Source organism: Pseudoliparis swirei, chromosome 19 (genome assembly GCF_029220125.1).
Source record: "Pseudoliparis swirei isolate HS2019 ecotype Mariana Trench chromosome 19, NWPU_hadal_v1, whole genome shotgun sequence".
NCBI lineage: Eukaryota > Metazoa > Chordata > Actinopteri > Perciformes > Liparidae > Pseudoliparis > Pseudoliparis swirei.
This window is the reverse complement of record NC_079406.1, coordinates 14014820-14029670: the sequence shown is the minus strand read 5'-3', so window position 1 is coordinate 14029670 and position 14851 is coordinate 14014820. Positions and strand designations below refer to the sequence as shown.

Below are 14851 nucleotides of genomic sequence, written 5' to 3'. Positions count from 1 at the left end.
GCTGAACAATCCTTCCCTTTAAATGGGGATAAATGTGAGATTTTCAATCACATGTAGTATCATGTTACTCTCCTCTCTTCCCTTGTGGTGTCGTGTAGGAGTCTTTCTGGGGGCATAATGTGTTTGGATCAGCACACAGGCTCTCTTTTACAAAACATGTCAAGAAAGAGTGAATATGAAAATGTATCGGTGTTTTGAACGAGATTAAATGAATGCACTTTCTCCTATTTGTCACACATCAGATAGAAGATTGATCTAATGGATACGCAGAGCTTTGGTTTGTTATATTTGTTTGTAGAGTTGTTTTAGTACGATTTACTATGGTGAATATGAGTGGATGGTAACAGGAGAGGCGAGTAGATAGACGTACAGTCGAGGAGATAGATTGTGCTGATACTCACTCATGCATTATCTCTCTCACACACACTCACACACACACACACACACACACACCCTTCAGTTTTAGATTAATGAATGACTCAGTCTAGGACAGAGCAAAAACATTTAATTATTCCTGACACTTAAGGTGAGACAAGAGGCCAAATCTGTCATCTGTGTATGTGTGTGTGCGTGTGCACGTGTGTGTGTGTGTGTGTCTGTGTGTGCATGGAAAAAGAGGAAGAGACAAAAAATCTGCCTGAGTCAAGCATTTGGTCAAACATCGTGACCTATTCTGGATTTGACTAAAGGTCAAGGAATATACACCGCTAGACATAGGTCAATCAGGAGAGACGGGTGTTTAGAGTTGAACAATAACTTATTTACATGAGCATATTGAAATCGTGCAAAGTCTTTTTGGTGGTTGGACTCCATCCTGAATTCGGATAAGCTCTCTTGGTAGAGATGCTGATATCTGCTTGGCAGAATCCCTCCATGGAGTCCAGACACTGGTGGTGGTGTAGAAGAAGAGTTGCGTTAGCCTAACGCTGATTGGAGGAGCCTGGGGTGGAGGAGGGTCACCACGACTTGAGCTGGAACGACAACAGACAGCAGCGGAGGAGAACACAAGAGCGCTGTGATTCGCTTACAGAACATCGTTGCCTCTAATTGGTTTGTTCATTCATCGTGCCCGCCCCCAATCAGCTGATGGAGTAATCGCTGCAAGACTAAGAGACTGCTTGCAAAGAATGTCTTCCTGTCGGAACTTTCGCTGAGCTACATTACAAGCGCAAAATAAATATCCTAAATGGATTTTAAAAAACATTCCCTCCTGCACAGCTGCAGGCCATTCACTTCTAACCCTGACGTGAACAACTGTCCAGTAGATTAAATCGATTAGAGAAAGGTAACAGAAAGAGGTGAAATTCAGAGGCTGACAAACTCTCACACACACACACACACACACACACATTCAATGTCTCCATTGTTAGCTAGCTTACAGCTAACTTCTGGACAAGGTGCAGAGGCTGTTTGGGGCAAATAAACACAGACTGCACACACGCTGCAGCATATTCACACAAATGAGGTGTGAATCACAGCTTCAGTCTTGTAAAAATAAATTGACTCTTAAAATTATTCACACAGTGAAATGAGCCAAAAGCTGGGTATTATACCGATATAATTGTTGAATTTCAGGCAGCCGAAAAGATAACCTGCTTTTAATTGAATCCCTTGGTATACCACATACGCACAATATATATATATATATATATTAGTGCTGTGAAAAATAACGCGTTATGATTAAATTACAGGATTAATTAGTTTTGTTTTTTTACGCATTTAACGCATGCGCAGAATGAGCTTCCAATACACCACTACAATCTGAACTCTGTCCGCTCTCATGCAGACGGTCGTGCTGTTCATCGGTAATGATCCTTCCGCAGGTTCACCTCCGGAAACCTTGTTACGACTTTTACTTCCACGTCGATCGCGACCTACCAGTCGATCGCGGCGTAGTATTGGGAGATCGCATGACATAAGAAAAAATTGGCCCGCCCCCCTGTAATTTTCTCTAGAGCACGTCTTTGTTCTTTTATTATAATAAACGTCTGTTGTTGATCGTCTCTACACAGCAGCATGTCATTCTGTCTCTCCGTGTCCCGTTAACACTTATCGATCTCCGTCTCGCGCGCCGCAGAGCTGTGTGTGCGCATCGGGACGGAGCAAAAAAAAAGTCACTTGCACCTGTCAATCTGTCAATCCTGTCCGTGTCCGGGTCGGGTGAGGTTTCCCGTGTTGAGTCAAATGAAGCCGCAGGCTCCACTCCTGGTGGTGCCCTTCCGTCAATTCCTTTAAGTTTCAGCTTTGCAACCAAAGACTTTGGTTTCCCGGACGCTGCCCAGCAGGTCATGGGAATAACGCCGCCGGATCGCTAGTTGGCATCGTTTATGGTCGGAACTACGACGGTATCTGATCGTCTTCGAACCTCTGATTTTCGTTCTTGATTAATGAAAACATTCTTGACAAATGCTTTCGCTTTCGTCCGTCTAGCGCCGGTCCAAGAATTTCACCTCTAGCGGCACAATACGAATGTCCCCGGCCCTTTCATCATGGCCCCAGTTCATGAAGAAAACCCACAGAGTTAGTTTGCCTCAGCAGCTGCTAAAGGAAGACTAGCTAGGAGGGCCTTTAGATTGTATCATGGTGGAGTTAATGGTTGACAAAAAAGAGAAAAATGTTCTGTTTAAACATTCTGTTTAGGATGAAGATATATTAATGTTCCATATGAATAAAAAAAGAATGTATAAATGTACACTACCGTTCAAAAGTTTGGGGTCATCCTGACAATTTCGTGTCTTCCATGAAAACTCACTTTTATTTATCAAATGAATTGAAAATTGAAAAGAAAATATAGTCAAGACATTGACAAGGTTAGAAATAATGATTAATATTTGAAGTATTAATTTTGTTCTTCAAACTTCAAGCTCAAAGGAAGGCCAGTTGTATAGCTTATATCACCAGCATAACTGTTTTCATAATTGCACAAGGGTTTTCTAATCAGATATTAGTCTTCTAAGGCGATTAGCAAACACAATGTACCATTAGAACACTGGAGTGATAGTTGATGGAAATGGGCCTCTATACACCTATGGAGATATTTCATTAGAAACCAGACGTTTCCACCTAGAATAGTCATTTACCACATTAACAATGTATAGTGTGTACTTTTGATTAATGTTATCTTTATTGAAAAAACAGTGCTTTTCTTTGAAAAATAAAGACATTTCTAAGTGACCCCAAACTTTTGAACGGTAGTGTATATATCCGTCTTTTGTCATAAATCGTTATGTTCTCACAAAAATATACCGAGAATATCGGTAATATGTGATTAATCATGATTAATCCACAGAAACCTATGATTAATTTGATTACAATTTTTAATCGTTTCACAGCCCTAATATATATATATATATATACTGTATACTCGTTCTAACTGGCTGTTATCAGGTGCTCATTGCTCGTTACTGCTGACTGTTCCTTCTTTGTGAGACTCAGTTCGAGACTCCAGTATCAGCCATTGTGTTTCTCTGAGTGTGTGCCTGTTCTCTCCAAACAAGCCTATTTCATGCATATTGTATTTTACTTCCGCTCTCTCAGTTTTCCATGATGATGATTAGAATTATAAATCCACTTTAAGCGTAACAGTTTATGTACAACTGGAACAATTAGCCATTTTCACCTGAAATGAAGGCTCTGTTGCTTGCACACATTGTCCTGTAATGCATCTTTCCTCTGAAGCTGCCTTCAAAGGCTTTTTGATTATGTACTTTCATGCTGTTTCTTTAAAACTGCTGTGCTGCCAGCAACAGCTTCACAAACCTACTCTCTTAGGTCTCTTCGCAATAAAGTATGTGTGTGCATGTGCTGTTGTGCGCCAGTGATGAATATTTATTGTAAGCGATAGCCAATAGAATTTTTCCCTCTCCAGATACTTTTCTCCCAAAAGCCACTCTGGCTTCTACTCTGACATTCAAACTGATGCAGCCTGTTTATCTTCTCTATTCCAGTAAGAACCACAATAATATGATTTTCTCGTGTTTTCAATAATTAATTTTATGGATGGTGAACCCGTTCTATCACTGCGTCCTCCCCGAGGCCCTCTCTGTGCTTTCATCCTTCCATCATTCCTTGCTGTCATCCATCGCTTCAGTGCCTCTCGGAGGCCAAACAGTGAGACCCTGAAGAACGTTCACAAAGCAGAGGGAGAAGGGTTTTCATTCCCTCCTCATCCGTTTGTCTTTCTCTTATCTCTTTCTTTCTTCAACTCTTGTCTTTTTCTCTGTAGCCCCCAGGTGAAAGAGAAGAAACACCTTTTTAATTAGTTTATCAAAAGCCTCAAAGTGATGCTCATTTTTCAAATGACAGTCAGCTCTTGTTTATCTAATGTGAAATGTGTTTACTTTACTATTAGAAACAGTGGCTGGGGAGAACAATGGAGCACAGTGACGATAAAGGAGCACACACACACACACACACACAGATTACAAACAAAAACCGTTGACCCATGTCCAGCTCAGCAGCAATTAATTAGAGGTCACCCTCTTCTCTGACAGGGTGTGTTGCCGATGTAGTCTCTTCTATTGGATTCTGACTATCTTTATTATCCAATCACTGCATTTCATTCTGGCCTCTGTCCAGTATTAGAGGACACAGGAAGTGTTTTATCTTACCCTTCTCTTCTCCGGACACTTTTTCTCATCAGGAACATTAAGGGTGAAAGAAGGAGGGAGAATATAGTGCACGAGTAGGGCAATTTACTGTCAACTTTAATTGTCATAAAATGTTACAGCTTCAAGTATAAAGTGCATTGATGCAGTTAAATGGCTGGAAGTTATGTTCAGGGTGCACACTTTGGACTGCAAACTGCAGTGCAACTTGCCTTGAAGAAAAGTACAACAACAATACAGCAACACTTATTAATGCAATTAAAAGTGATGCTGTTATGTCATGTAAACAGACATGTTCTCTCTGAAGGAATGGGTTAGGGTTAGGGTTGACCTTGTGGATCGCCAAGTCATGCACGCTGAATTTCCCCCACAGTATCCACATGAGCGGATCACCAACCACTGATTGCAATTTAATGACAACATTTCAGTCTTCGTTACAACTTTCCTCAGCAATAAATGGAACAAGAAACACTTTGTTGGACGTTCAATTTTTCATGCGTATTTTGAGACACTGTCAGGTCAATTGTGTAAATCAGTCAATCTGCCATGAAGAAGAATTTTCATGCCAAAATCAAATATCCAGTATTTGAAAGTTTGACATCTGCATAAATAAAATAACTGCTGCCTCCAAACTAAATAAGGTGAATAAGATTATTCCAACCGTATGTTTCCAGGTCTCCTCTGGCCCGCTGTGTTTGCTCTGTGGCTCCCTGACTTGGAGGGACGGAGGGAAAAAAGAAAGGGATGGAAGTCAATATACAGGATGAACCTACATCCTCCACAGTTGGAGAAATAGATGAGCAATGGCACAAGAGAGCAGTCTAACTGTGGTAACGGCAGGAAGGCACAGCGTGGGCAGAATGATGGCCTTATTGTAACACAGCCACACATCGACGCGCAGAGGAACGAAGCCGGTGAGACTTTTATTAAAACAATATACCTTCACACAGCCCTTTGCATCCCTTATGGATACGCTGTATATGGACATCATTTCATGTGACCTTCATGAAAACAACATTGTTCTTCATGTTCAGCCAGATTACATAGAGAATGTTCTTGTTTCCTAAGATGGAGCACCACTTTTGATTCCAGCGGGGAATATATTGTATTTTATGTTCTTGCTGTACTCGCTGAGCACGAGCTCCCAACCATGACGTATATTGATTCCCCCCCAGTATATAAAAGCCGATCTGACCAGATGGTAGCTGGGATGATGCTGCGTTTGCAGCAACAGCAGCACTTTCAAAGCCGTCTGCAACACAGCAGTGAAATGTACAACAGCCATGAGGTGGCCTTGTCAACAGATTTTTAAAAAAAGTCTTATTGTAAAACTCTTGCAAGGCTGCACTGTACAAGGCCAAGTAAATCCTTTGATAGCTGTCAAAAACAACAGTCTTTGAAAGCTTTGTTAACACTTAAAGACCAACAAAAACAATGTTTTATATCTTTTTAGGAGGAGGTAGCAGGTCAACAGTAGATGCCACATAGAAGTGGTATACATCACCTGAAAGCTGGGAACCTGAAGATATATTTGAAATGCAGCTCAGCAGTGTGTCTCGTTGTAGTCATAAATCAGAAATAATAAAAGATCAAATAGATTGTTAATGTGTAAAGGGCTTAGCAGAAGAGGAGTCGTACACAATAACCTTATACAAGTTAACACAATTATTTCAGCAGTGCAACAAAATAGGTCTATTAAATGTGGTCTCCTAAATATTCGATCTCTGTCATCTAAAGCTGTGTTACTGAATGATTTAATATCAGATAATCACATTGATTTATGTTGCCTAACTGAAACCTGGCTGAGCCATGAAGAATATGTCTGCCTGAATGAATCGACTCCTCCAAGTCATATTAATACTCACATTCCTCGAGGCACCGGTCGAGGAGGTGGAGTAGCAGCCATCTTTGAATCGAGCCTATTAATTAATCCTCAACCAAAATTACACTACACCTCATTTGAAAGCCTTGTTCTTAGTCTTTCACATCCAACCTGGAAAACACTACAGCCAATTCGATTTGTGATTCTGTACCGCCACCAGGTCCATATTCAGAGTTTATATCTGAATTCTCAGAATTTATATCAAGTTTGGTTCTTAAAACCGATAAAGTTATTATTGTTGGAGATTTTAATATCCATGTGGATGTTGATAATGATTGCCTTAGTGCTGCATTCATCTCCTTGTTGGACTCGATTGGCTTCTGTCAGAGAGTACAGAAACCCACTCACAGCTTTGGCCACACGCTTGATCTTGTTCTTACTTATGGCGTTGACATTGAGCATTTGAACGTCTTCCACAGAATCCTCTTCTGTCAGACCACAACCTCATAACTTTTGAATTTATACTACGGAGTGTACTCCGTTAGTCAAAAGTTTTTACACTAGATGTCTAACTGATAGTGCTGTAGCTAAATTTAAAGAAGCGATTCCTTCTGTATTTGATTCGATACCACGTCTCAATATAACAGAGGACTCCTGGTCTAACTTTAGTCCGTCCCAGATTGATCATCTTGTTGACAGTGCCATAGGCTCTCTGAGAATGACACTGGACTCGATAGCCCTCTGAAGAAGAAGACAGTGAGGAAGAGGAGGTTTGCTCCTGGTATAACCCTCAGACCCGCAAACTGAAGCAAGCGTCACGAAAGCTTGAACGCATATGGCGTTCAACTAATCTCGAAGAATCCCGCTTAGTTTGGCGAGATAGTCTTAAAACATATAAGAAGGCCCTCCGTAATGCCAGAGCAGCCTATTACTCATCAATAATAGAAAAATAAAACAACCCCAGGTTTCTCTTCAGCACTGTAGCCAGGCTGACAGAGAGTCACAGCTCTGTGGAGCCGAGCATTCCTATAAACCTTAGTGGTAATGACTTTATGAACTTCTTTAATGAAAAGATTTTAACTATTAGGACAAGATTAATAATCTCTTGCCCATAACCAGTGCCAATCTGTCCTCAAGTGGAATGGCCTTGGAAACCGCTGTATGCCCTGGTGTATATTTGGAGGATTTTCTCCTATCAACCGTGACCAATTATTTTCAACGGTTTCTACTTGAACACGTCTACCTGTCTCTTGGACCCCATCCCGACGAGGCTGCTTAAAGACGTTTTGCCTTTAATTGGCGGCTCTCTATTAGATATTATCAATGTGTCTCTGCTAACAGGCCACGTACCACACTCCTTCAAGGTGGCTGTTATTAAACCTCTCCTGAAGAAGCCCACTCTGGATCCAGAGGTATTGGCTAACTACAGACCGATCTCTAACCTACCTTCCTCTCCAAGATCCTTGAGAAAGTGGTCGCAAATCAGTTGTGCGACTTTCTACATCATAATAGTTTATTTGAGAAATTTCAATCAGGATTTAGAAAACACCACAGCACCGAGACGGCACTGGTGAAAATTACAAATGACCTCTTAATGGCAGCAGATAAAGGACTCCTCTCTGTCCTGGTCTTGTTAGACCTAAGTGCTGCATTCGACACCATTGACCATGACATCCTGTTACAGAGACTGGAGCAGTCGATTGGCATTTCAGGCACGGCACTAATTTGGTTTAAATCCTATTTATCAGATCGATCTCAGTTTGTATTTGTAAACGATGACGCCTCGATAACCACCAACGTTAATCACGGAGTTCCACAAGGTTCTGTGCTTGGACCAATTTTATTTACCTTATACATGCTTCCTTTGGGCAATATTATCAGGAAACACTCCATAAACTTTCATTGTTATGCAGATGACACTCAACTATATTTATCGATAAAACCAGAGGAGAGCAACCAACTCTGTAAAATTCAAGCATGTCTTAAAGACATAAAACATGGATGACCTGCAACTTCTTGATGTTAAACTCAGACAAAACCAAGTAATTTTATCCGGCCCTGAGCACCTCAGAGATCAATTATCTGGTGATGTGGATTCTGTAGACGGCATTGCCCTGGCATCCAACACCACTGTAAAGAATCTTGGCGTTATCTTTGATCGGGACTTGTCCTTTAACTCCCACGTAAAGCAAATCTCAAGGACTGCATTCTTTCATCTACGTAATATTTCAAAAATCAGGCACATCTTGTCTCAAAAGATGCAGAAAAATTGGTTCACGTTCGTTACTTCGAGACTGGATTACTGCAACTCCTTATTAGCAGGCTGCTCTAATAAATCTCTTAGGTCCCTCCAGTTGATCCAGAATGCTGCAGCTCGTGTTCTCACTAAAACTAAGAAAAGAGATCACATCACTCCTGCACTAGCTGCTCTGCACTGGCTCCCAGTAAAATCAAGAATCACTTTTAAAATTCTTCTCTTAACCTACAAAGCCTTGATTGGTGATGCTCCATCATATCTTAAGGAGCTTGTTGTACCATATTGCCCCACTAGAGAGCTGCGCTCACTAAATGCGGGACTACTTGTAGTTCCTAGAGTCTTAAAAGTAGAATGGGAGCCAGAGCCTTTAGTTATCAAGCTCCTCTTTTATGGAACCAGCTTCCAATTTCAGTCCGGGAGGCAGACACAGTCACCTCGTTTAAGAGTAGACTTAAGACCTTCCTCTTTGACAGAGCTTATAGTTAGGGCTGAATCAGGTTTGCCCTGGTCCAGCCCCTTGATATGCTGCTATAGGCTTATAGCTGCCGGGGACGTTTTAGGATGCACTGAGTACCTATCTCCTCTTTTTCTCTCCTTAAGGATGAATTTTCATCTCTCAATCACACGTTACTAACTCTGCTTTCTCCCGGAAGTCCTTTTGACTTCGTCTCATGGGGTCATCGGACCCTATGAGACGGCATAGATCTATCTGCCTGATGGATCGTCTGGGTCGTGGAATTCCTGCTCATGACTACGCCACTGTCCTGTTGAGACTCCGCCACTCCTCCTCCCCACCGCCATCTGCCTGATGGATCGTGGAGGTCTCCATCGTGGAATATGCCTACTATGAACTATTCATACACTCTGTCATATTCATTGAATGTATTTTAACTCTAAATCTGTCCTTCTGTACACATTACATCTATTGCATCTGTCCATCCTAGGAGAGGGATCCTCCTCTGTTGCTCTCCTCCAGGTTTCTTCCTTTTTCCCCTGAAGGGTTATTTGGGAGTTTTTCCTGGTCCGATGTGAGGTTTTGGGGCAGGGATGTCTATGTGTACAGATTGTAAAGCACTCCGAGACAAATTTGTAATTTGTGAAATTGGGCTATACAAATAAACTGAATTGAATTGAATTGTGGTTTGATATGTAAAACGTTTTACATTTCCATAAGAATTACATTTTTTCCGGTGATTGGATGGCGAGCACCTTCAGAAATGCCCCTATTGTCATTATACCTAGGAAAGCCAAACATTCTCAGAAGTTATAGTTTAAGGGTGGAACATTGAATGAAGCTATTCTTACCTGAGAGGTTGCAACAGGTCATTGTATACTGTTTAAAGCTCACAAAAATGGACTCTATCTAAAATGACTACTATGGGGACTAAAGAGCTTCACACATGAAAACAATTTTCATTCACATATCTTGGCCCTGTGAAAATGTCCATTTCATTTTGTTGGTTTTTGTTAATGAGGCCCTTCCTGACCAGCTAGCGGGACATGGTGGGTAGCGATGCAACTCGATACAGCTACATGTCGGTCGGGTCGCTTGATAGTCCTGCTGGTCTCACGGGGTTAAAGAGCATTTTACTACAAAATGTACTATTTGGTTAAAATGTTTTTGGACTGAATTAAATTATGTAAAGATCTTACACTGCAATATAGTGTTTGGTTTCAAACAGATGTTTAAAAAACGACAACTAGTACAAATGACAAGGAGCACTTACACTGCATCTGTTTCAGACAAAGAGAGGCACCAATGTGCCCAATTGGAAATTAATCTGAGGTCATTTTCTTTTCACTTGTTGATGATCTGCTGTTGTCTTGTGCTGCTCGGTCAACTTTTCCATCCGTCTCGCCCCTACACGCCGGTAGCCCAGCACCTCGGGGTCATCGATCAACCTGACACATGAACAAGGACAAAGGCTACACTAATGGTGTCCATGTGCAGAGCTGCTGTTCGTACTCAAACTGTAGCTGTAACATTAAAGAGAATACACACATGACACATAGTTCCTCCTTTATTCAAAGCACCGTGTCTTCAAGATCTCTCTGTTAGGCAGTGTCTGATGAAGACTCATAGTATTTACTTTACGCATACACATGTTGCACACTTGGACATATGACATCCAGGCGTGTATGGGTTTTGAGCAGTTTATATCAACTCACTGAAAGCACTGAAAGCACAGAAACAGAACACACTCAGCAACATCACTGCAGACTGCAGGCTGTGGATCTATCTGGCTAACTACTTTATACATATACATACAAACAACACATTGGCTTACACTATCACTCTAACTACTCCATTCACCCTGGCGACATTCTGCACGTTCACACAACTCTCATTCTCACAGGTTACAGGTGGTTACTACTGTTCCTCACTCGCTAGCATGACTCTGACGCACTATATACCCTTCGACACATCACATCACATTCACGCAACTCCGACATACATTCACATATTACATATTACATATTCGGATTACTGACGATGATCCCTGTCGCTACCTTTATATAGTTAATCACGTTTACTGACCTGAAAGCACAGAAACAGAGCACACTCAGCAACATCACTGCTGACTGCAGGCTGTGGATCTCTACTGGCTAACTACTAGCGGAGGGTTTTCCCTCGCTTTCATCCAGAAGGACCCCTGAGCTGACCTGAGTGCCTGTACCATTGTTAACCCTTCACACATGCATACACACACCAGGAGAATAATAACACAATTAACAATCAATAACAATACAAATACAATAAAATAAATATCAATGTCAGTGTTACCAGAGGGCCCCACACATGGTCATTACGCGTACAAATTCCTTCACACTTCTACATTTGGCAACATCTTTATCAGCAACAGACAAGCTTTGTTTATTTAGATAACCATAATATTATTTAGGTAAAGATTGGGTTTGAGTGAAATGTGTTTACTTAAAAGAATTTGGAATGTGAATGTGGTATGCAATGGTGTCAAGTTGTACTGGCTATGAATATCGTCTTTGCCCACAACACCCATTGAGTAGTCAAAGTCATACTTAAGATGAGAAAGAAGAGGGGATGAAAAGAGGTGAGAGACTTGTCCTTGAAGAAAGTGAAAGAGAGGTGGTGAGAGTGCTGTGTGCTCCCTGCATACAATTGATTGGTTGGTTTTGACTGTCAATGTCGTTCACCTGAGCTCTAAATAGATGGATAGCCTCACTCCCGACACTCTTCCATTCTCTTTTCCTGTCTCTCCTCCACCTCCTCTTTCATATCATGTAATTTTTTCTTTCCTTATTCCCTAACCTTTCTACTTTTTGCTTCTTTTTCTTCTCCTCTCCTTACAGATACTCTATAACATTTTAAAATCATTGCCGCTCAACAACTATTTTACATCTAGAGCATCCTTGTCCCTCTTTCTGTACTTGCTCAATTCTGTGTGTGTGTCTGATTTCCAATTTGTCTGTGAGTGGGGGTCACCCATCCTAAATTGTCTCTCAGTCCTGTTAACCAGATACGAGCCTCCTTTTTCTCGATTCCCTCCTCTCATTTTCCTTCATCTCTATTTCGCTGGGAAAAAGTCATTTTAAAAGCCGAGTGAAATAAGATGAATTTCTGCAGCACTGATAGATGGAGGGAGGACGCTCCAAATAAGGGCGATAGAAACACACAGATCAGACAGCTATCAGGAGGAAGGTTGACATTCCATCTCTCTGCATGTCGAGAATATGTGATGAACGCAGGTTAATGCATTTTTAAATCTTCTTTTTAAAATTCCCGGGAAACCTTTTCCCAAAGGTTAAAAAAGTGGAGCTTTTAAAGAATTAAACCCTTTCAAATTTATTGGTGGTGGGGGCCCAAAGATAAAAAAAAGTGCTCCCATAGCTGACAGCTGGGGGTTTTTCCCAAATTAGGAATGTTTGGGGAGCGATTTTTATTCCAACTGTTAAATTTCTCCGATGATTGTTGGATTATTTGCAAATGGAAACCCAAGAGAACCCCAAAAAATTTTGTGTAAACCTTCTTTCTCCTTTCTCTCTCTGCCTTCCTTCCGCTTCTTCCTTCTCCTCAATTCTCTCTTGCTTTCTCCTGGCCTTTACTCTCTCTCCCCTGTTCCCTTTATCCCTCTCCCCCCTCTCCTCAGCCCTCCCGCCCGCTCTCTCGCTCTCTTTCTCCCCTTCTCCTCTCTCCCCTCCCTCTCCCTGCTCCCCCTCTCCCCTTCCCTCCTTCCCCGCTCTCTCCCTCTTCCCTCTCCTCTCTTCCTCTCTCTCCCTCTCTCTCTCTCTTGAACGCATATGGCGTTCAACTAATCTCTTCAAGAATCCCGCTTAGTTTGGCGAGATAGTCTTAAAACATATAAGAAGGCCCTCCGTAATGCCAGAGCAGCCTATTACTCATCAATAATAGAAAAATAAAACAACCCCAGGTTTCTCTTCAGCACTGTAGCCAGGCTGACAGAGAGTCACAGCTCTGTGGGCCGAGCATTCCTATAAACCTTAGTGGTAATGACTTTATGAACTTCTTTAATGAAAGATTTTAACTATTAGGGACAAGATTAATAATCTCTTGCCCATAACCAGTGCCAATCTGTCCTCAAGTGGAATGGCCTTGGAAACCGCTGTATGCCCTGGTGTATATTTGGAGGATTTTCTCCTATCAACCGTGACCAATTATTTTCAACGGTTTCTACTTGAACACGTCTACCTGTCTCTTGGACCCCATCCCGACGAGGCTGCTTAAAGACGTTTTGCCTTTAATTGGCGGCTCTCTATTAGATATTATCAATGTGTCTCTGCTAACAGGCCACGTACCACACTCCTTCAAGGTGGCTGTTATTAAACCTCTCCTGAAGAAGCCCACTCTGGATCCAGAGGTATTGGCTAACTACAGACCGATCTCTAACCTCCTTCCTCTCCAAGATCCTTGAGAAAGTGGTCGCAAATCAGTTGTGCGACTTTCTACATCATAATAGTTTATTTGAGAAATTTCAATCAGGATTTAGAAAACACCACAGCACCGAGACGGCACTGGTGAAAATTACAAATGACCTCTTAATGGCAGCAGATAAAGGACTCCTCTCTGTCCTGGTCTTGTTAGACCTTAGTGCTGCATTCGACACCATTGACCATGACATCCTATTACAGAGACTGGAGCAGTCGATTGGCATTTCAGGCACGGCACTAATTTGGTTTAAATCCTATTTATCAGATCGATCTCAGTTTGTATTTGTAAACGATGACGCCTCGATAACCACCAACGTTAATCACGGAGTTCCACAAGGTTCTGTGCTTGGACCAATTTTATTTACCTTATACATGCTTCCTTTGGGCAATATTATCAGGAAACACTTCATTAACTTTCATTGTTATGCAGATGACACTCAACTATATTTATCGATAAAACCAGAGGAGAGCAACCAACTCTGTAAAATTCAAGCATGTCTTAAAGACATAAAAACATGGATGACCTGCAACTTCTTGATGTTAAACTCAGACAAAACCGAAGTAATTTTAATCGGCCCTGAGCACCTCAGAGATCAATTATCTGGTGATGTGGATTCTGTAGACGGCATTGCCCTGGCATCCAACACCACTGTAAAGAATCTTGGCGTTATCTTTGATCGGGACTTGTCCTTTAACTCCCACGTAAAGCAAATCTCAAGGACTGCATTCTTTCATCTACGTAATATTTCAAAAATCAGGCACATCTTGTCTCAGAAAGATGCGGAAAAATTGGTGCACGTTCGTTACTGCGAGACTGGATTACTGCAACTCTTTATTAGCAGGCTGCTGTAATAAATCTCTTAGGTCGCTCGAGCTGATCCAGAATGCTGCAGCTCGTGTTCTCACTAAAACTAAGAAAAGAGATCACATCACTCCTGCACTAGCTGCTCTGCACTGGCTCCCAGTAAAATCAAGAATCACTTTTAAAATTCTTCTCTTAACCTACAAAGCCTTGATTGGTGATGCTCCATCATATCTTAAGGAGCTTGTCGTACCATATTGCCCCACTAGAGAGCTACGCTCACTAAATGCGGGACTACTTGTAGTTCCTAGAGTCTTAAAAGTAGAATGGGAGCCAGAGCCTTTGGTTATCAAGCTCCTCTTTTATGGAACCAGCTTCCAATTTCAGTCCGGAGGCAGACACAGTCACCTCGTTTAAGAGTAGACTTAAGACCTTCC

General features: G+C 41.7%; 1 protein-coding gene across 4 annotated transcripts in view; it reads left to right on the top strand.

Annotated features, from left to right (window-relative positions):
• The window catches only part of spock1 (SPARC (osteonectin), cwcv and kazal like domains proteoglycan 1), a 116914-nt gene that overhangs the window by 68856 nt on the left and 33207 nt on the right, over positions 1–14851 (top strand). Inside the window, exon 1 of one of the 4 annotated variants that reach the window (XM_056439524.1) lies at positions 5389–5521. The exons of the other annotated variants lie outside the window; for them this stretch is intronic. Within the exon in view, the coding sequence (XP_056295499.1) occupies positions 5404–5521 (118 nt within the window). The 5' untranslated portion in view covers positions 5389–5403. Of the gene's footprint in view, positions 1–5388; positions 5522–14851 lie in introns of those variants that run through there. 4 annotated transcript variants of the gene reach the window in all.